The 20757-nt window shown below is 43.8% G+C and overlaps 1 protein-coding gene across 1 annotated transcript; it reads left to right on the top strand.

The window, feature by feature from the left end:
- The first annotated feature begins 6381 nt into the window (after window positions 1-6381).
- On the top strand, window positions 6382-12456 carry LOC117223289 (uncharacterized). Its single transcript, XM_033475501.2, has 7 exons — window positions 6382-6613; window positions 6678-6864; window positions 7958-8186; window positions 8253-8409; window positions 8475-8687; window positions 8838-9037; window positions 11106-12456. The coding sequence occupies exons 1-6, from the start codon at window positions 6560-6562 to the stop codon at window positions 9021-9023; spliced, it is 1026 nt and encodes a 341-aa protein (XP_033331392.1). The 5' UTR covers window positions 6382-6559; the 3' UTR covers window positions 9024-9037; window positions 11106-12456.
- Window positions 12457-20757: the final 8301 nt, after the last annotated feature.

The raw sequence follows: 20757 nt of genomic DNA on the forward strand, positions 1-20757 counted from the left end.
CTCTCCCTCTCTCTCTCTCTCTCCCTCTCTCTCTCTCCCTCTCTCTCTCTCCCTCTCTCTCTCTCTCTCTCTCTCTCTCTCTCTCTCTCTCTCTCTCTTATTCTCTCCGTCTCTGGTCACCGCGAGTCGAGTCCTTGGAGAGCCAGCGGAATGCTTTTGGAACAATCTGCTCGAGAGCGGGGGCGACAATCGCGCGAACAAAGACGCGCGAGTTTAAATATAGCCGGCGGCCGGCCGGGCTAAGTTTGTCTTTATTGAGGTTCATGCCTGTCCGCTTTCGACCTCGTTGCTTTGAAAACCGCCCACTCGATCGCATCCGTAACGCGCGCGCGTGATTGTCCCCCGTCGTCTTCTCTCTTTCTCTCTCTCTTTTTTTCTCTCTCCTCCTCCGGGTCGATTAAAATCGACGAGCCAAAGAGTTTTTCTCGGCGGCCGGGCTGTAACTCTCGCGATCGCCGAGAGGGTCGCCGCGTTTTCGCGCGCACGTGTATGCAAATAAGGACGAGCTGGCTGAACGCGTGCATGCGACTGCGCGGAATAAAGGGAGTGCATAGATGCGTCAGTGGCGTGCGGCCGAGCCCGCAACCGCAGATAAAAGAGAATCGCGTGCACCGGAATACGAGAGCACGTCGAAACGCGGCAAAGTTGTTGCTCGGCCGGCCGGCTAACGACACGCTAAGGACGCGCCGCAAATATAGCGGCTTGTACATGCACGATCGCCGAATCTTTCGGTACGGCCGATTTATTTTACGAGCGGATCGGCCGGCCGTGCGGGAGAAAGGGAGCAGTCCCCGTTCCGAGAAGCTGCTGATACGTCTCGAGGGATCACGAACATGGATTGCTCCGTAATTGAAAAACCCTAGATGGCACGATTCCGCGTCGCCGTCTCTCCGCTACGCTTCGCTCCGCTCGGCTCGCCGTTTTATTAAATATCGGGACGGCGCGACGGGAACGCTTTGGATGGAAACTGTTTGACCGTTTCGGATCGCGAGCGACGTTTCCTTGGAACTAGATGCTAAGCGATGCGCCGAGTGACGGTTCATTAACACTTGGAACGAAGAGAGCAGTGCCCACGAGACGGGAGACGCGGGACGGCGGGGAGAGGCTCCTCTCCTTATCTCTCGGTTCGTTTCTGCGCGCGGCAGCCTGTTCTTTTCCTTTTTAAATCATAGGCGAGTCAACGACTCGACAGAAGTGAGACGCGTTCCGTTGGATGGTTTCGACGACCAGGATGCGAGCCAATGAACCTATCCAGCAGCCTCATTATCGCCTCGAGTTTCCTACGAATCGGCCGAGCGACCGCCGTGCCCGGTCTTTTCGCTTCTCTCGACTCGCTTTGTCGAGCAGACCGAGCCGACTCGACTCGACTCGCCTCGACTCGACTCGCCTCGACTCGACGCGAATGCGACGGACAAAACCCGCCCGGGCGATGCACACGCTCTTTATGCTTTTCTATGCGAAGTTCGAACAACGGCGTCGTAAAGGCGACCGAATAATCGGAAACGTTTCCCGTCCGATCGTAAAGCAGCCTCGGCCTCGACGGCTCGCGATTCAGTCCTTATCAATCGATTCAAAATCGCGGCGGCGTTGACATGACTCGTCCGCGGTTAAATCATTGGCTCGACTCGGTTGGCCACGAGCGGTGACATGTTCCGTAGCCCTCTATCAGGACGAGTCTATTAAATCTGCAACAGGACGGAATGTCCACCTCGGCCATTACCATTCCGCCAAGTCGTAAGTTATCTTCGCTGACAGTGGGCGCGCATAGAAATGTCTTTGGCCGTGATACCTCTTGACTTCTTCTTCTTCTTCTCTTTCTTCTTCTGGCTACTCTCGTTGCTCTTCTTTTGCTCGATGCCTCTCTCTCTCTCTCTCTCTCTCTCTCTCTCTCTCTCTCTCTCTCTCTCGGTCCCTGTTCTCCTTCTCGTTTCGCTCGAGGCCGTCTTTGGCCGCGCTGTCAGCCGCCGGCACCGGTATCAGTCTTTAGAATCAATGCGCGCGACCCTTTTCGACCAAGCACCTCGCGCGCATCCCGTCCCCGCGAAATCTGTTCGGATCGTTAACAGGTCCCGGGTCTTTTTTCGGAGAGAATTCAACGGGGCCACGGGGCCCCGTATCCCATATTCCGCGGCGCGCAACGTTCGCGTAGCGCGTAAAGGGATTCGCAGCACGCCCGTTCCGCGGCGAGCGAAGGTCGCCATTTGGCATTCAACGATCCTGCCGTGGCTATCGAAGGTTCGGATTCGAAGAGGTACACACGCTGGTCGGGGGTCGTGGTGTAACCGATTCGTATAAAATTTGCATCGCATTCCAGCGAGCCGTTGCCGCTGCGAGTAATAGCGGCCGTCGTGCGTCGTTGCTAGATCTTTGAGGAGATCTCACCTCGGCACCTCCGCGAAACTCGCGGACACGGACGACGAAGAAGGGACGCGGAGAAGATGCGGAGACGCCGAGGAGGCGAGACGAGGACGAGACGGGTTTGCTGGGGTATATCGCTGGTCGGTCGCTGGTGCCGCGATGCTGGGTGCCGGTGCTGTTGCTTCGCCGGCGGAGCAGCACGAAAAACAGGTAGAAGAAGGTGGAAGAAAACCGGCAGCCCTTCGCTCGTCCCTCTTTTCGAGTGCTTCCAATTCTCTCGCTAGCCATAAAGGTTTTGTTGCGGCCGGATCGCCGTCGAGTTGAACGGTAAATCAAGATGGTTGCTTTACGTAATGGAGTTGCACCGGCCACATCTTAATTAGGAAAAATCTGGAAGCACATCCGTTTCGAGCTCGCCGATCCTAGGTGGAGTTAAGGCGCCCATTGCATTCTCATTAACCGTCCGCTTTTGAACGCAACCCGTGCACCGCACGGCGAATCGCTCGTTACACTATTTATCTTGGGCCTCTGTTTCGCAGAAAGCGGGCCCCGTGTGTACGTAATAATACAACCGCGGGCCCGGTATCTACGCAACATCTATCCACGGCTTTTCAATATGCGCGCTTCTAAATACCCTGTTTAAACGTTGTGTGCGTCCGTCCCGCTCCTTTTTCCTGTTACACTGTCGGAGAACGCGGAAACGCCGCCGACGTTTTATTAATAATCGGAGCGCCCGCGCAGTGCGTTTGTCCCGCGGACGAGAATAGAAAAATCGATTTCATTCTTCGTACACGTCCGGCTGTTTATCCCTCGCGAGGCGTGGCTAGGTCAACTTTGACCCAGAGGATCTCACATTAGCCGACGGGTCAGCAGTTTATTTCGTTTGCGATCGTTTAGTTTGCGAATTTAGAACAACGCCGATAATAAGTAATGTTGGAATAACGCTCGTTGAAATAATACTGTTACAAAGCAATGTAAAACAGCAGCTTTTACTGTGCGTAAATCTGGTATTAAATCGGCAAATAAATAAAACTAATTGCTTTTGCACAACAGAATGTTTAATAAGGTTATGCAGGAAATATTAAATATTGAATTGAATTGTTGAACAATTCAACATTTATATACAGGGTATCCAAAAATTATCGTATTTCCGAGAAATGAGGGGTTCCTGAGGTCATTTGAAGCAACTTTTTCCTTAGCGAAAACGCGATCCGCGGCTTTGTTTACGAGTTATTAACGAAAAACAGTGACCAATGAGAGGCGATGGCGCCAAGTTCGAGAACCCGCAACACGTGGCTTTGACAGAAGATCGGGATGGATTCGAGCCGTGTTCGAAGTATTGAACAAGTCACGGAGCGTGAATTTTCCGGACATTTTTTACTACATAACAGTGATATTTTTAAGAAAAACGCTGTTCACCTTTACTTTAGAACGTCTGAAGAATATTTACTAATTTTTCGAAGCCGAAATAGTAAGTAGTTTAACTGTGACAGCCGTTTTAATTATTAATTGAGCCGATTACAGTGAAGATTAATAATAAGAAAAGCTCACGTAATAATCAATAAGTCAAACTCACGCAAAAGATATTTTCGTTTCAATAATTCCGTATTCAAACAGAATTCTACGAACGATTCGCAAAGCTAATTCAATAATAAGTCGCGTCAAAGAACATGACGGATATGTATATTTAAGAATTGTGAAGAATGACCTCAGCTACACCCGTACAGCACATTTCCGTAATGCGAGATATTTTTGGGACACCCCGTATATTAATCATGTAAGTAAGCGAAAAGTATCGTTCGCGGCAAACACCAATTAGTACCTTTTAATCATTTTGTTTTTAAACTTACAGTGAACTAGTAGAATACTTAAATAGTTCTACTCTCTTGATATAACATCACAAATGTTATATTAAAACTTCGCTGCTTGTAATTGCCTGTCATATTATTATGATTATTGTTAAAATCAGTGAAAATGACGGTATTCCGGTACAAGCTCGGTAATTGGGGCCCTTGTCCTATACTTAATGATGGAATCGACACCGATGATATTTAGTCAATTCAATGCCAAAGTACTTAATAACGGGTATCGATATGTATCGAAATTTTAGATACTTAGTATCGCTCGTCAATAAATCGACGTTCCTTTGATACTTCCTGAAAGTATCGATATCCGTTTGATACTTCACGAACGAATCGATACATAACGGAATTGTAAATACCTGTTTAATAACATGCGTTATTAATTATACTCATTTGATGCTGCATCGAATTATCTTAGTAAACGGAGTTACGTTTTCTTAATTGGAGAAAATAGTTGTAACATCATTACCATAGAAAGAATTCCCATTGATTTTATCGATTGCTACTTCCTTGTGTGTGCCGCATTAGTATTTATACTTTCGTTCTATGTAAATTGATACTTTCGTAAAAAATTTACACACACGAGAGAGCGTACCAGTATTGGCATTCTTGTACAAGTATTAATTAGGTATCGATATTCCTGTAAATGTGTATCGGTCAGGTAACGATATTCGGTCAGGTAAATTTTTCGGTCAGGTATAGATATTCCCGCAAATGTATCGGTCAGGTATCGACATTCCCGTAAATGTATCGGTTAGGTATCGATATTCCTGTAAATGTATCGGTCAGGTATCGATATTCCCGTAAATGTATAAGTCAAGCATCGATATTTCCGTAAATGTATCGGTCAGATATCGATATTCCCGTAAATGTATCGGTTAGGTATTGACATTCCCGTAAATGTATCGGTCAAGTATCGATATTCCCGTAAATGTATCGGTCAGGTATCGATATTCCCGTGAATGTATAAGTCAAGCATCGATATTTCTGTAAATGTATCGATCAGGTATCGATGTTCCCGTAAATGTATAAGTCAAGCATCGATATTTCCGTAAATGTATCGGTCAGATATCGATATTCCCGTAAATGTATCGGTTAGGTATTGACATTCCCGTAAATATATCAGTTAGCTATCGATATTCCTGTAAATGTATCGGTCAGGTATCGATATTCCCGTAAATGTATCGGTCAGATATCGATATTCCCGTAAATGTATAAGTCAAGCATCGATATTTCCATAAATGTATCGGTCAGATATCGATATTCCCGTAAATGTATCGGTTAGGTATTGACATTCCCGTAAATGCATCGGTCAAGTATCGATATTCCCGTAAATGCATCGGTTAGGTATCAATATTTCCGTAAATATATCAGTTAGGTATCGATATTCCTGTAAATGTATTAGTCAGGTATCGATATTTCCGTGAATATATCAGTAAGGTATCGATATTTCTGTAAATGTATCGATCAGGTATCGATGTTCCCGTAAATGTATCAGTCAGGTATCGATATTCCCGTAAATGTATCCGTCAGGTATCGATATTCCCGTAAATATATCGGTTAGGTATCAATATTTCCGTAAATATATCAGTTAGCTATCGATATTCCTGTAAATGTATTAGTCAGGTATCGATATTTCCGTAAATATATCAGTTAGGTATCGATATTTCTGTAAATGTATCGATCAGGTATCGATGTTCCCGTAAATGTATAAGTCAAGCATCGATATTTCCGTAAATGTATCGGTCAGATATCGATATTCCCGTAAATGTATCGGTTAGGTATTGACATTCCCGTAAATATATCAGTTAGCTATCGATATTCCTGTAAATGTATCGGTCAGGTATCGATATTCCCGTAAATGTATCAGTCAGTTATCGAGGATCCCGTAAATGTATCGGCCAGGTATCGATATTCCCGTAAATATATCGGTCAAGTATCGATATTCTCGTAAATGTATAAGTCAGGTATCGATATTTTAGACCAAGTATTGAAGAGCCATCGATCCTGTTTGATACCTGCATCTTTGATACGATACAATATTGGATCGAAATTTATCAACTGGCATCAATAGGTATCGACGCGGTATCGGTCTGAACCCTAATTATACACCCATCGAAATCGAAATTGACATCGAAATCGAAATTGGTTCGGCGATAGATTCGCGTAGGGGGGTCGCGATCGTTCGTTGTCGAAATCCCGCCGAGTTCTGTACGCGCAACTCGCACGGCGAGGTCGCTGGTTTTGGTCCCTCGGGGTTACCAAGATGAACGTTGGTCCAAATTTACGTGGAGTAATCAGTTACGCTCATTAAGCTACCTGTTAACGACACCGCTGCGATGGCTTCGGAGACGGATGGCGAGACCTCGACTCTCGAGCGCCTGCATCGAGAAGTACAGTGCATAATGTCATTACGATACGGCTAACCCTCGCGGTGCTGACTTTGTTACGACGCAGGCGATCGCTTGTCTGGAAACGTTCCCGGCCAAGATCATCGAACTGAACGACCACGTGAACAAGTACATGCCAGACTCTGTCAGGACCAGCAGATACATCGAGAATGCTTCCAGCCGGAAAGCCAAGTGTCACTCGACTCTGTCCAGCATCGCGAGGAATTGGGAATCGAACAGCGTTTTGGATTACGGTAGCGCGATTAACGGCGATCCGATTGTTTTTAGTCTTATCTATTCGTTATTTATTTATTGACACGTTCTACGCGCGGGACAGGTACCAACACCTTTCTGAAAATTTACTTGTATTTGTTTCTGTTACATATTCGAAAGTCCTAATGATTCTCGTTATATATACTCGTTAAAAAATCGTATTGTTACTTTCGAAAATGATTAAATATTTTTTAAAAAGTGGATTTTTTCAAACTTCACTGGTTTTCTCTCGCTGGGCGTGTAAGCTCAATCTGTGATCCTCACAAAATGTATTAAACGAGAAAAATTAAATTAAAAATTAAATTAAATTAAATTCTATGATCTAAATGACACTTATATCATTTAGATCACAGAATCTAATACAAATTAATAATTCAGTTGGAGAGTGCACAGTGCAAATTGCGTCGGAGGATTTGATGATCACAGAAAAAAATTAATGTCGTCGCTGTAAAAGCTCGCATTTCTAATACTTCCGTCGATACAATTACGCCGGCCGTAAAGGAGGGGACACGAAGTTAAAAAATTGCGCTTCGAATATCAGGGACGGTTATCAAACCGTTTATCAGTTTATGTGTGCAGAAACAAGATCGAGAGCATAGCACGACGGCGTTCGTGAGACATTAAATTAAAATAGCTTGAAATATGCGCATAGTCATGATCAGACGAAGATAAGGACAGCTGGTGTACAGGGTGTCCTGTAATTGGCGGTACAATCGGATAGGCGCCGATTCTAAAAAATAAGTCGAAAATATAGACTACATTGTATACATTCAATGGCTCCGTTTTCGAGAACAAGCGGATTGAAAAACTAATACTATTGAAAAGGAATCAAGTGGCGCGTCTGGTCATGACAAACCAATTCTACTTCTCGTCGTACAAGCCACGCGCACTTGACGCATCTTAAAACTGTTTCCTCGAAACCAGAGCCTTAAATGAAAAAATGTTATTCTTCTTTTTCGACTTATTTCTTACCGTTATCCTATAAATCAGCCCCTATCCGGTTGTATTACCAATTACATGACACCCTGTATAATAACAAGGCGCGTTTTTGACTGCGCCAATTTGCAAGCGCAGTATCGAGCTACAGTCCCTTGCCGATGTACGACCGCGGACGACACGGAGTTTGGAAGAGAAGATGCTACAGAGGACGAGGATTCTCCGGGTCCGGCGTGCGACGTCGACCGGGCCCGTTGGGCCAGCTGCTGGCCTTTCTGTTCGGCAGCCTGGCGAGCTGCACCAAGAAAATTGTGATCGGCCCGTCGCAGTACATCGTCGACAACGTGATCGCGGTCTTATTCCGAAGGTAAAGACTCCCCGGGGAACTGTTATCTCGCGCGGCAGATAAAGCTCGTTTGAAATCGGCGAACAGACGCGAGCTGAGGCACGCCCGGTGCGGTCCTTCGCCGAATTGGGACAGCTCTCTCTCGACTTACGTGACCACGGCCAAGAAGGACACCACGATCATTGGAAATCTTATCGATATCATGCGACCGGCCACGGTGAAACTGATCGCCGACACCACCGCCGTAAGTGGATTTTCGAGTCTCCGCGCCGGGACCGAGCTGACCGACCGTTTTCTTCTCGCGATCAGTTGAAACGCTGGCTGCAAGCGGTCGCGTTCGACAACGGGCCGTCGAAGCCGGCCGACGAGCCGAAGCCGAATTCGGCGCCGACGTTGACGCCGATCGTCGAGATGCTGACGAACGCGACCCGCAGAATCGAGACCATCGATTGCTGGGCCTACGAGCTGTTCTTCCATCTCAAGTATCTCCAAGTGAATCGCGCGCCACGCACCGCCGACAAAGTAATCCTTTACGCTAATTGTAGCCGTTACGTTCCCCGTTTCCATGCCGCGGTGAACGCGCGCTCGCTTCCCTTTCGAACCAACGCGACCGTAACGACAATTTTCAATCGCCGTTCCCCAGCTCGTTAACGCCACTTTCGATTCGTCCAGGTGGCGAACCAGGCGGAGGCGGCGACCAAGCCTTCCGATGTGATCCACGCGAACCTCTGGCACCGTCTGGTCCAGCTCCGCGACAATTACATCATCCTCTACGACACGCTGCAGACCTTCGACAAGGAGCAGGACCTCGATACGGAGAACCAATTGGAAACGTCCCAGGCATCGATCAGTATTTAGCCGGGATCGAAGAGGTTCCGAAAATGACCGTTTCAAAGAGCTGCACTGTGTGATGCATCTTAACGTTTGCACCTAAGTATCTCTTCCAGTAGCGATGTTGCAGAAATTGTTCTCGCGTGAAGCTCGACTGATATCGAATGACGGAAACGATGCAAGAAGGAGCTTCTTTTCAAGGTTATTTTTGTCGGAGTTTTCAAAATCGTCGATGTTGATTTGCATGTATGTGTGCATATTTTTTATATTGCATCCTGTTGCATTGCATGCTATCGCATTCGTATTTAAAGCTTGGGATATCGGCAGACAATAATTTCACGTTTCGTTTTAATGTTTGAAGTCGAAGTTCGTTTCGAAATCAAGTCATTATTCATGCTGTCAGAAGATATGAACTTGCATGCAAATTAACATCGATGACCTTGAAAATTTAGGGGACAAAATTACCTTGGAAAAAGATTACTTTCTGCATCGTATTTGTCTCTTGATACCAGTCGAATTCCCAATCCGCTCAAGGAGGAGATATGTACAGTAAATTCTCCCTAATTGACGCTCAGATTGTGCACAAAAATGAACAATTTGGGAAGAGGAATTTTTTACAGTTGTTGACAAACGGTGACTATAAAAACGAGCAGCAAGGCTCGAATAATCGTATCGCCTCTTCTCAAATTGTCCATTTTTGTGTACAATCTGTGCGTCAATTAGGGAAAATTGACTGTAAATAGAAACGTTTAGGTGTACCACCCTGTATATCGGTACAATTACGAAATCGAAACAGTTACGAAGAACCAAAAAGATCACGTAACTGTTATAAAGTCTATCGGTTCCGGCTTATGCCAGTTTCGGTTCTGGTTCTTCAGAACCGATATTATGTCGGTTCTATAACTGTTATTATTCGGTTCTGGGTTTCGATCATGCATTTCGCATATAATTCTATTTTACTCAATAAATACATTGACACAATAAAAATATTTAAGTCGAAAATTATAATAATAATATTGATAGTTCACTGATGTCAACGGGAAGAAACATTTGTTGCATAGTATACAGTAAAAAATAAGATCACATATATAAATATGATATAATAATATAATAATACAATAATATAATAATATAATAATATAATAATATAATAATATAATAATATAATAACATAAATATGATCACATATATTTACAATAGTTTCTGTTACAGTTATGGAACCAATATACAGGGTGTCCCAAAAATGTCTCGCAATCCGAAAGTGGCAAGTTCCTGAGGTCATTTGAAGCAACTTTTTCCTTCACAAAACTTTTCTCCGAGACACGATTAACGAGTTATTAACGAAAAACAGTGACCAATAAGAGGCGAGCTCAGCTGGCACGAGGCAACCGAGCCAATGAGCGGAACTGGGCTTCGTGCGCTGATTGGCTGGGCCGCCTCGCGTCAGCCGTACTCGATTCTTATTGGTCACTGTTTTTCGTTAATAACTCGTTAACGGTGCCTCGGAGGAAAGTTTTGTAAAGGAAGAAGTTGCTTCAAATGATCTGAGGAACCCGCCATTTCTGGATTGCGAAACATTTTTGGGACACTCTGTAATATGGGTTCTGCAGGACCGAACCCGAAACCGATATACAGTAAATTCTTCCCAATTGTCCTTCAGCTTGTCATAAATGCATAAAATCCGCAGTCTATAACTCTTACAACGTCAACTTATCAAAAGCTTATATCATCTCGAGCTACAATTACCCCTAAAAGTAAAAACAACGATTGATAAACCTAATACAGTAAATTCTCCCTAATTGATGCTGAAATTTTACACAAAAATGGACCATTTGGGAAGAGCAGATACGATTATTCGATGCTCCTTTTAATAATTACCAATTGTCAACAACTATAAAATAATATATATCGTACAATATATAATTATAAATCGTAAATACATAATCGTATCTCCTCTTCCCAAATCGTCCAATTTTCTTTACAAGCAGAAGGACAATTGGGGAGAATTTACTGTGCCTCGCGACAATTGTGAGTCTTTTTCGGTTCTCGATAGAGCTGTCCGGCGAACGAAAACCGACATGATAACTGTTTCCAACCCCTGTTACTTAGGCCCGATTCGGTTAACGTGCCTGGCTTTTCCCGGGAACACGAGTGCAAGCTGTAGAACAGGTCTAACTCGCTGGAACCCCTCGGCCGTTTGTTTCGACACGAGCGAGCTGACGTGACACGCCATTGTGGCTAACATTTAAACTTCGTGCCGAGGAAGGGAACGCGGACAGGCTGCTGCGAGATATTTTTGCAGAAGGCGAGATTGCGATACACCGACCCCTGCAGTCACCCATTCGCTCCGTCGGCTATTTTTCCTGGCAACCTACATCGACGGATCAAACGTCGACTCCGTTTTACAACAGTATTATTATCGGCCAGATAGTATCTAGGCTCTGCCGAGACTCTCGTCGTGAACACGACGCGCCAATTTTGATAGCAACGTTTGTACCGCGTCGTCGATATCTTGGGAAATAAACGAAGAAAAATGCCGCAGATCGTCGCGTCGCTTTCGCGTTCGTCGTCGCGAGCGGTCTCGATCGCTCGATCTCGAGCACTCGAAGAGATCGTCCGTGGCGCATCGGGAGCAACACTTGTCGCGAAAGGTCGATACCCCGCGAGCTTGCGACATCGCAGCGGTGCCGCATGAGTTTGCCGAGCATAGTCGAGCCTATCGCGGCCCTTCGACCGTAATTGCCCGTTCGCGAGATCGCGCTTGCGGCGAGCCGAGGAGCTTTTATCTCGGGCCGAATGAGTCTTTTGAAATTGCCTGTAATTAGGAGCACGGTCGAGATACCGATCGACGACGGCGCGGTGCACCGGTGCACCGGTGCCGCGGTGAACTCGATTGCGACAAGAATGGATGACGAATGGGATCGCTGAATCGACGCGAATGGCTTCGCAACGAGCCGATCGGCTCGCGAGATCGGCACACGCGTAAAACGATTCCGTGACGGTGATAAATGCGGCTCACCGTTCACCGGAAAGCCTGCAGATTCCGTTTGCATCGCGATCGAGAAGGACGAGCGCCGACGACGGCCGACCATCGAATACTTTGGCGCTCGTGAAACTTTCGGGTTCGCATTGGGTCCCGAATATTATACTTTCGGGTATCCGAGATTTTAAAATCGAAAAATATTTCGTTAGCTTTTTACCTGATTTCGAGCCGACGTATATAAAAACATTGAACTCTAATCATCACTGCTTCGAATGGTTCGAGAGCAGTTGCCATTGCATGTGTCAGCTTGCATTCATGGCGACTCAATTCTTTTGGCATGTAATAACAAGATGTATAATTTAATTTATTTATATACATATATATCTCGCTATTTTTACAATACAAAAGAAAAATGTATCGTATTAAGACTGACAGATGATCAGCAAATCAGCGAATTGAGTAAACAGTTTATGGAAACTTGTTTTCAATTTTGTGACATTGGCTGCAAATATGTCCGTTTTATCGGCGTTGTCGTTGACAAGTTGAAATATCCTGTAAAAAGGGTCAATCGCACTAAATCTCGATGAGTAGAATGAGGCTGGCAAAACGAGAAGGAGCATTGGAGTTGACAAGCCGAGTGATGCTAGGGTTATTGGTCATACCATGTACAGCTTTGCATATAAAACATAGGTCAGCAATGATAGTTCTGGACTCTGGAGAACGTATGTTTAACGTGGACATTAATGGGCCGTAGTTACGGTGATATTGACGATCGCGAGGATGTGTACAGTGGCTCACAAAAGTGTACGTATACCTTTTAAAGCGCAATAACTTTTTTTAAAGTGGACTAAGTCAGTTGAATTTCTTTTAGATGACTGAGGGACTAGTCTATATTATTAATATTATTATTTGTTGTTTTATATTAATGTTATTATTATTATATTGTATTGCTACATATTATTATCATTTAATATTTAATATATAATAATATATTATAATATTAATAACATTAATATTAAACAATAAATAATAATAGTAATATATAATAATAATATAGACTAGTCCCTCAGTCATATTATTAATATTATTATTTATTGTTTTATATTAATGTTATTATTATTATATTGTATTATTATATATTATTATCATTTAATATTTAATATATAATAATATATTATAATATTAATAACATTAATATTAAACAATAAATAATAATAGTAATATATAATAATAATATATATAGACTAGTCCCTCAGTCATCTAAAAGAAATCCATTCAATAATATTAATATTAACAATAATAACAATAATATTAACAATAATAACAATAATATTAACAATAATATTAATATTAATATTATGATATTAAGATTAATAAAACTGCAGATTTCTTACACTTCTTGGTGAAAAGTGTCAAAAATCGTGACAAAACTGCGACTTTTGCGATCTTTAATTTGCCGCAACTCGTAACAACGTCAACCGATTTCGACAAAATTGTCACCATGCATGTAAGTTGCTGTGATCTGCGAAGGGCATTTTTTAAATTTTCGTTACAAGCTCGGATAAAAAAAGATAAATATTATATTCTTTGTCATTCCAACTAATATAGCATAATCAAAGAAATAACATTTTAGTCATTGCCTAGTAGACTAGTCCATCGTCTAAAAAAATTCAAGCCATTCAGTCCAGTTCTAAAACAGTAATTGCTATTTAAAAGGTATGCGAACACTTTTGTGGGCCACTGTACCCAGGTCTTCGTCGATGTTTTGGATGGAAAACCTGATATTTACCCTCATAAACAGTTTCTGGATTTACCGGAGCACTCTCAAGCCCGTTTTTAGGACGTCAGGTCCTCGAAAATTTTCAGGAGCCGATTTGAAATTCGGGTACCGGAACGTTTCGATACCAGTCCCGAATCCGATGAAAACACGCGGCATACCCATAAACCCTTGGAACCCCGTGGCTTCACCTCTTCTTCGAGGCCCTCGTTCGCGTTTCAGCAGCCTCCGGTTTATTTTGGTAGCCGACGGGGGAAGAAAGTTCGCGGGAAACCACATCGTGGAAATGCGCGCGTACGGTCACGACGTAGAAACGCTTTCCAACGTGGACTGATGGGTTAGGTATCCGTTAACGCATCTAGCCAGAGGTAAAAGCGTTAAACGAGTATCGACCCCAACTAACCTATGATCTTGGTTAATGGTTGATCGCGAGTTAAGCCTCGCTCCATCCATAACAGCCTCGAACGAAATCCCCCGAGTGGCTCCATCGTGCGAACGAACGGTAGTCACGACTCTGATTACGGGCCATAATACCATGTAAAACGCCGGAGAACCGCACGAGGGGAAAAACACTCGCGGAGAAAAAGGGGGCCCGCTGCGCAGCGGCGAGTCTCCCGACGCTGCGGCAGCGAGCGTGATAAGGCCCGCGGAGCAATAGACGTCGGGCCTCGATAAAACGATTGATTTTCTATTAGGAAACTCGCGCCGGCTCACGATCTCCCATCCGGCTCTATCGCGTGTGACCCGCGCGGAAGCCTCTCGCATCCGCCAGAAACACACAAATTCATTCCGGCCGATGAAAATTGTATCGATTTGGAGGTGATTGCTCGACGCTCCGCGCACAGGCTCGCGGGGTCAAGCGGCGAAGAGGCAGAAGCGTTCCTACGCTCGTCGAGAACGAACGGATATCGCGGCCGTAAGATCATAGACGAGACTACCGAGATCCCCGTGAACCGTTAGAGTTAACGACGAGCGCTTTCCTACCTCCTCGCAATCTTTACGCCTCGCAATTCTACCAGTGGATGTGTCCGCGATACCACGGTAGCAAGAGGAGGCGGACGAGCAAGACGGAGATCCGTCCGAAAGACAACGGCTCGCGGGGAGGCGTGATCGTATAATTTGCCTCGAACGGTCATAGCCGCGGCTATCCTCGAGGTAGAAGCCTCGGCGATCTCCTTTGACAATTAACCCTTTGCACCGTAACTACGAGTCAGACTCGTGACGCGAAGAGTCTTTTTTACGTAATCTGTTGAATGGAAGCATTCTTCGTTTCTTCTGAATCGAAGTCAAATTTGATTGTTCTGTTATCAAGATCTAGGAACCGAAGTAAATGGTGACATACAAGATATAAAAATTGTCTCGTTATGTCAGGGTGATGATTGAGGATGAAGGACAGCTGATCGAGGTAGCTGCGAAAGAAGTCGTAGTGCAAGGGGTTAAGGGGCGCGTTCTTTCTTCATTTTGGGAGATTTTTTTTATGACAAAGCTATGCGTCGGTCAGGTTGAAAAATATAGTTCCGAGAAAAACATGAAAGAAGTTTCGTGATTTAAGTTAGATTTGTTAGATTTTACCTTCAGTCGCGAAATGTTCGAATTTCGAAGTATAGTAAATTCTTTCCAATTGTCCCACAGTTTGTATACAAAAATGGACAGTTTGTGAAGAGGAGATACGATTATTCGAGCCTCACGGCTCGTTTTTATATATACTTGTTGACAGAATAAAATAAAATAAAAACTCTTAAATAAAGAGTAAATGAAATAAATAAGATAAAATAAAAATAAGTAAAATAAAATAAAAGCTCTTAAATGAAGAGTAAAATAAATATAAATAAAATAAAATAAAAGCTCTTAAATGAAGAGTAAAATAAATATAAATAAAATAAAATAAAAACTCTTAAATAAAGAGTAAATGAAATAAATAAGATAAAATAAAAATAAATAAAATAAAATAAAAGCTCTCAAATGAAGAGTAAAATAAATATAAATAAAATAAAATAAAAACTCTTAAATACAGAGTAAAATAAAAATAAATAATCTTAGAAAACTCTTACATAAAGAGTAAAATAAAAATAAATAAAATAAAAATGAAAACTCTTAAATAATGAGTAACATAAAAATAAATAATCTTAAATAAAAACTCTTAATAAACTCTAAAATAAAATAAAAACTTCTTCCCATATTATCCATCTTTGTTTACAAGCTGAGAGATAATTGGAAAGAATTTACAGTATCGCTTTGACATAACTAGACTGCGGATTTTATGCAATTTATGGTAAAATTGGGCAATTATAATTGGAAATATTATAAAGATTAAAGGTCTCTAAAAGCGTCATTCCATTATTTTTAATCTATTAAAAGAATCAACCCCTTGTCGTACCATTTTCTTCCCAGTTACGATGTCTCCAAGTGTCTCGATTATAATAATTTCTTAAAAGAAAAAGAAAATTCATATTTATTGTATGCTAACATTTCCTTGAATACTTAAATATCGCGGAAGAAAAGAACAGAACTTCATTCCAACCTAAGCGAACGAAATAACATTCATGCTCAACAGACTTTTACTAGAACCACTCAGTCTCCATTCCTCGCAATTCATGCAGACAATTTCTAATTTACATAAAAAAAAACCCGCAATCTAGACATTCCACGCACACAAAGCTTCAACACTAAACCTACCGCGGTCAAAGCGACCGCTTTCTTATTTTGCAATTCTTCAAAGTTCCAAAACTCTTTCGTGTAAAACGCCTGAATAAGTTATATTATTGGAGCAAGTTTTATAATAAAAACTTTACAAATTCTAAATAAATTCGGTCCTCTCACTTTTCTGAAGCAGTACATGCCAGTTAGCATTACTGGTTGGTAGGTTCAGCGTTAAGAAGTTGAAAATAAATCGATTTTTTGAACCGTTAAGGTGATGTCCCCCGTTAAGATACGGACACCGGAGAGGGCGTCGAGGCGGACGTCGGGCGTACGTCGAATCGATCCGTCGAGGAGGATAAAAGGTAAGCTGACCTCGTTCCTTAGGATTCGTAGCCGCAAACGCACGCTGCGCTCGTACACAGCGGTATACCGTTTCGCGAACGACGGACGTAACTGGAGGCCAACAATGCTCGGTTGCTTGTCGAGAGAGGTTCGTGCAACGGCGCGGTAGAAAGGAAAATGATTTTATAATAATCATCGAGGCCTGCGCGCCCGTATCCGTCTTCTACCGTACAGGCGAAACGGAGTCGTGGGTGTGTTCCGCGAGCACGCTGCCCGGGAACAATGTGACATTATGGTAAATGACCGAGACCATTGTCGTCGAGGAACGCTCGCTGCGCGCTGTTACGTTTCATACGAACACGACCGGTTCGAGAACCGTGTTCGGGCTTTCCTCCAGGCGAAAGGAAGGGTTAGGTCGCGTTCCTCCGGGTCTCGGAAAATTTGCGACTCGAATCGGAACGAGCTCGACGGAGGTGCCTCGGGGGAGCTCCGGCGGGCCGATCCGGGCCGATCCGGGCCGGGACGTGCAATCTACATATGCGCTTTCTAAAAGGCGGTGCACGATTACAGAAACCACGCTTCTTTTTCCGCGGACACCGGAATAATTTATAATCCAGGAAAACACGAAGCGCGAATCTCGAGTTACAGCCGACCGTCTAACCGCACTCGCGTGTCTTCATCTGCCTTGTTGCATGCATGTATACGTTAAGAGCGGTCGCCGAGGGCCGGGGATCCGTGTACGTACACACGTTGTTGTCCTCGGGACGAACACGCCTCCGATCCAATCCGTGAAACTACGAATCTCGGAGCGAGGCGGTCGGATCGATCGTCGAACCAGCCAACGGGTTCTCCGGCCTTACGTAACGCTTGTTTATCGCGCGCGATCAATATATCGCGATTAGAAATATGTATATTGTTATCCGCGCCGACGTATATCCCCGATCGCGATAGCTCGTGATCGTTTTATCGCCGCGTACGCGACGCGAACTGTAACAGCAATCGCGTTGCTCGCGAGGCTTTCGATTCGCGACCGACAGAGCGAGAGAGAGAGAGAGAGAGAGAGAGAGAGAGAGAGAGAGAGAGAGAGAGAGAAGGACAAGAAACCGCGCGATCCGGATCCCGGAAATCGACGCTCCTCCGCCGTGGATCGTCCGCGCGGATCCTCCGTGGGGATCGAGATCGTCGCGCCGCGGTTTCTTCGCCTCGGTGTGTTCTCCACGCTCGATCCGTAAGCGCGCGCTGCCCGACGACTTTTGCTCGTTACTCGGCCGTAAAAATGATTGCTTCTGAAGCTGGGCAAAGTCAACGACCGTTTAGAGCCGCGGCGTAAAAATAACATGTAAATCACGGTGTAACTGTCGGCCGCGTACACGCATATACTTAATAACAAACGAGCAGAAAGTTTATTGGCCGAGCGGGCCGCGTCTATTATCGTTATTATTATTATCTCTGTGATTATAGCGGGCCCCGTGAAGCCATCAAAAAGTTGATGAAGGTAGCCGTGCGGTAAGCCACAGAGTACCGTGCACTCGAACTCATTGACAACCTATATCGGTGGTCGTGATGCAACCGGTCGAAGCGCGCCGGTGTTGTAATCCCGGCGAATTAGTCGCCGATTCCAGCCGCCGGTGCATTACGAAGATTCGGCGAGGATCTGTTGTTTCGCGTCGCGTCGCGTCGCGGCGACGCCCACGCGCGATCCGATTCGCGCGTCCACGTTACGCCCGATAGATAAGATTGCAGCCGGCGGAGACGCGCCCCGTCGCCGGGATACGCGCCGTATTTTACGGACCGCGTTGCCTAACAAATCGGTCGATCGACAGTAATTGTTGTCCTTCGGTAATACAACACCGGCACCGACCCAAGGAATACATACCGTTACAGAGGCCTCATTAGCGCGGCCTGATCTATAGCCGTGGAAGGATAACGGTGGAAAACGTCCGCGTCGTGAAACGCAACACTTTCCACGTTACCGGGGAACGGATTACGCAACCGCAGGTGTATATTTCGCTAAATGTTTGCAGGGAACCGAGTATCTCGTGGTCACGCGATCACTTTTATTCGTCTCCGGCGAAATCCGCTTCCTGATTCCGACCGGCTAGGACCCACCGCCGACCGAGAATCGCAGCCATAGATCATCGCCCGTTTTCGCGAAATTATTAGGGCTTCCACGGGGATCGGGGATGGTATCGATGTTGTACCGTATTGTCTCGGAAAATTAAGACGACGTCGGGAGAAGAAATTAACTCTGGTCCGGGCGCGTTAGTTGAAGTTACAGAAAGGACGCGCGGGGTGCGCGACACCCCAAGAGATGTGGAAAAATAATATCGAGATCGAAATCACGATACTGTGACTCTTAATTGAAAGCTAATGCAGTTATTGACGACTAGGTGACATCATTTAAGATTTCGCTGAAGAACAAAGAAACGCCGATTATGAAACAAAGTGTTAAACATCCCACGTGGTCGTTTTATGGTTGAAAGTATTTTCAATAGGAAATAGGGACTTTCTATAGCAAAATTACGAACAACGCGAGATAATATGCTCGATATCTTACAAGAATTTTGGTGTTGTTTTCTTTATAGTTTTCAATTTGATTAAAACACTGTATTTTATTTTAATGCATTTAAATAATTTGAATTTCTTTAAAAATTGTTGTTTATTTTTATTTCATAAAATGGAACTAATGAAGAATGCGAAAATCGACATCGACTCAGTTCTCCAATTGTTATTTGTTTCACACCATCACTGACTACAGGTAGTCCTCCTACACATGGCATCCTATAACACTGTTTCGCTCTAACACCATAAAAAAATTGCGAAAACCTTTGTACGACACTGTACTTCTACAGCACTGAATAGTATGATTTTTGTTTTAACATATCTAAAAACTAAATTACCTTGAAATAATGACGGGAAGGAATAATGAACTATAGTGCTTTAACATGAAAATATAATGATTGTAATTAAATTATTGTAATACCCTTAATATATACACATAATACCTTTTCGCTGAAAAGAGCTGAAAATTCAAAAGGGTGTTATAAAATTGTCTGTCTTCATACCATGAAATTTACAGTGACCCTGTAAGAACCAGCAAGTTCTCAGAACTTGCAAGAACCACCAAAATTGCAGATTTTTTAAAGAGGACAGAAGAAGCAAACAATCTGAATGAAGAAGAAGGTTCAGAAAGTGAAGGTGATATCGTTTAACCGAAAAAATTACAATCGTTTGATTGTATTGAGTAGCGACGAGGAAGAAATTTATTAAATTAAGGTTACATTAAATGAAAATAATATTTTTTGTTTCTTTTGTTCGTTTTGTGTTATACATACATTTATATTTTTAATAAAAATTAAGTTGCTTATATAGAATTAAAAAAAATATTTGTTTTTAATAAGTTTTAAGAACGCAACCCTCCTTCTTGTACTAACTCTGGGTCTCATATAACACAGTTTCACACGACACGGCATTTTTTAGAAACCTATTTACCGTGTTATAGGAGGGTCACCTATACTTTAAAATTACTATATGCAGGGTGCCCTAAAATTATGCTATTTCCGGGAAATGATGGATTCCTGAGAACATTTGAAGTAACTTTTTCCTTAGCGAAAATACAATCCGCGGCTTTGTTTAGGAGTTATTAATGAAAAACAGTGACCAATGAGAGACGAGATCAGCTGGCGCAAGACAGCCGAGCCAATGAGCGGGACTGGGCTGAACTGGGCGGAACTGCACCGTGCCAGTCGAGCTCGCTTCTTATTGGTCACTGTTTATCGCTAATAACTCGTAAACAAAGCCGCGGACTGCATTTTCGCTAAGGAAAGAGTTACTTCAAATGACCCCAGGAACCCTCATTTCCAGATTGCGAGACATTTTTAGGTCATCCTGTATATACAGCTACACTTAATTCCAATCATACCAATCGACTTTCTGTCACGCGGACTAGATATTTTACTAATTTATTGCATACCAATTCAAATATTGCAGAGAACTATCGCTTATGTTCTGTTAACGTG

The sequence above is a fragment of the Megalopta genalis genome, chromosome 4, assembly GCF_051020955.1.
Source record: "Megalopta genalis isolate 19385.01 chromosome 4, iyMegGena1_principal, whole genome shotgun sequence".
Classification (NCBI taxonomy): Eukaryota; Metazoa; Arthropoda; class Insecta; order Hymenoptera; family Halictidae; genus Megalopta; species Megalopta genalis.

Excerpts from the sequence above, each read along its gene's own strand:
- LOC117223289 (XM_033475501.2), top strand. The coding sequence starts at position 6,560 with ATGGCTTCGGAGACGGATGGCGAGACCTCGACTCTCGAGCGCCTGCAT. Across the intron at positions 6,614-6,677 it reads TCGAGCGCCTGCATCGAGAA|GCGATCGCTTGTCTGGAAAC; the intron begins GTACAGTGCATA and ends GTTACGACGCAG. Across the intron at positions 8,187-8,252 it reads ATCGCGGTCTTATTCCGAAG|ACGCGAGCTGAGGCACGCCC; the intron begins GTAAAGACTCCC and ends ATCGGCGAACAG.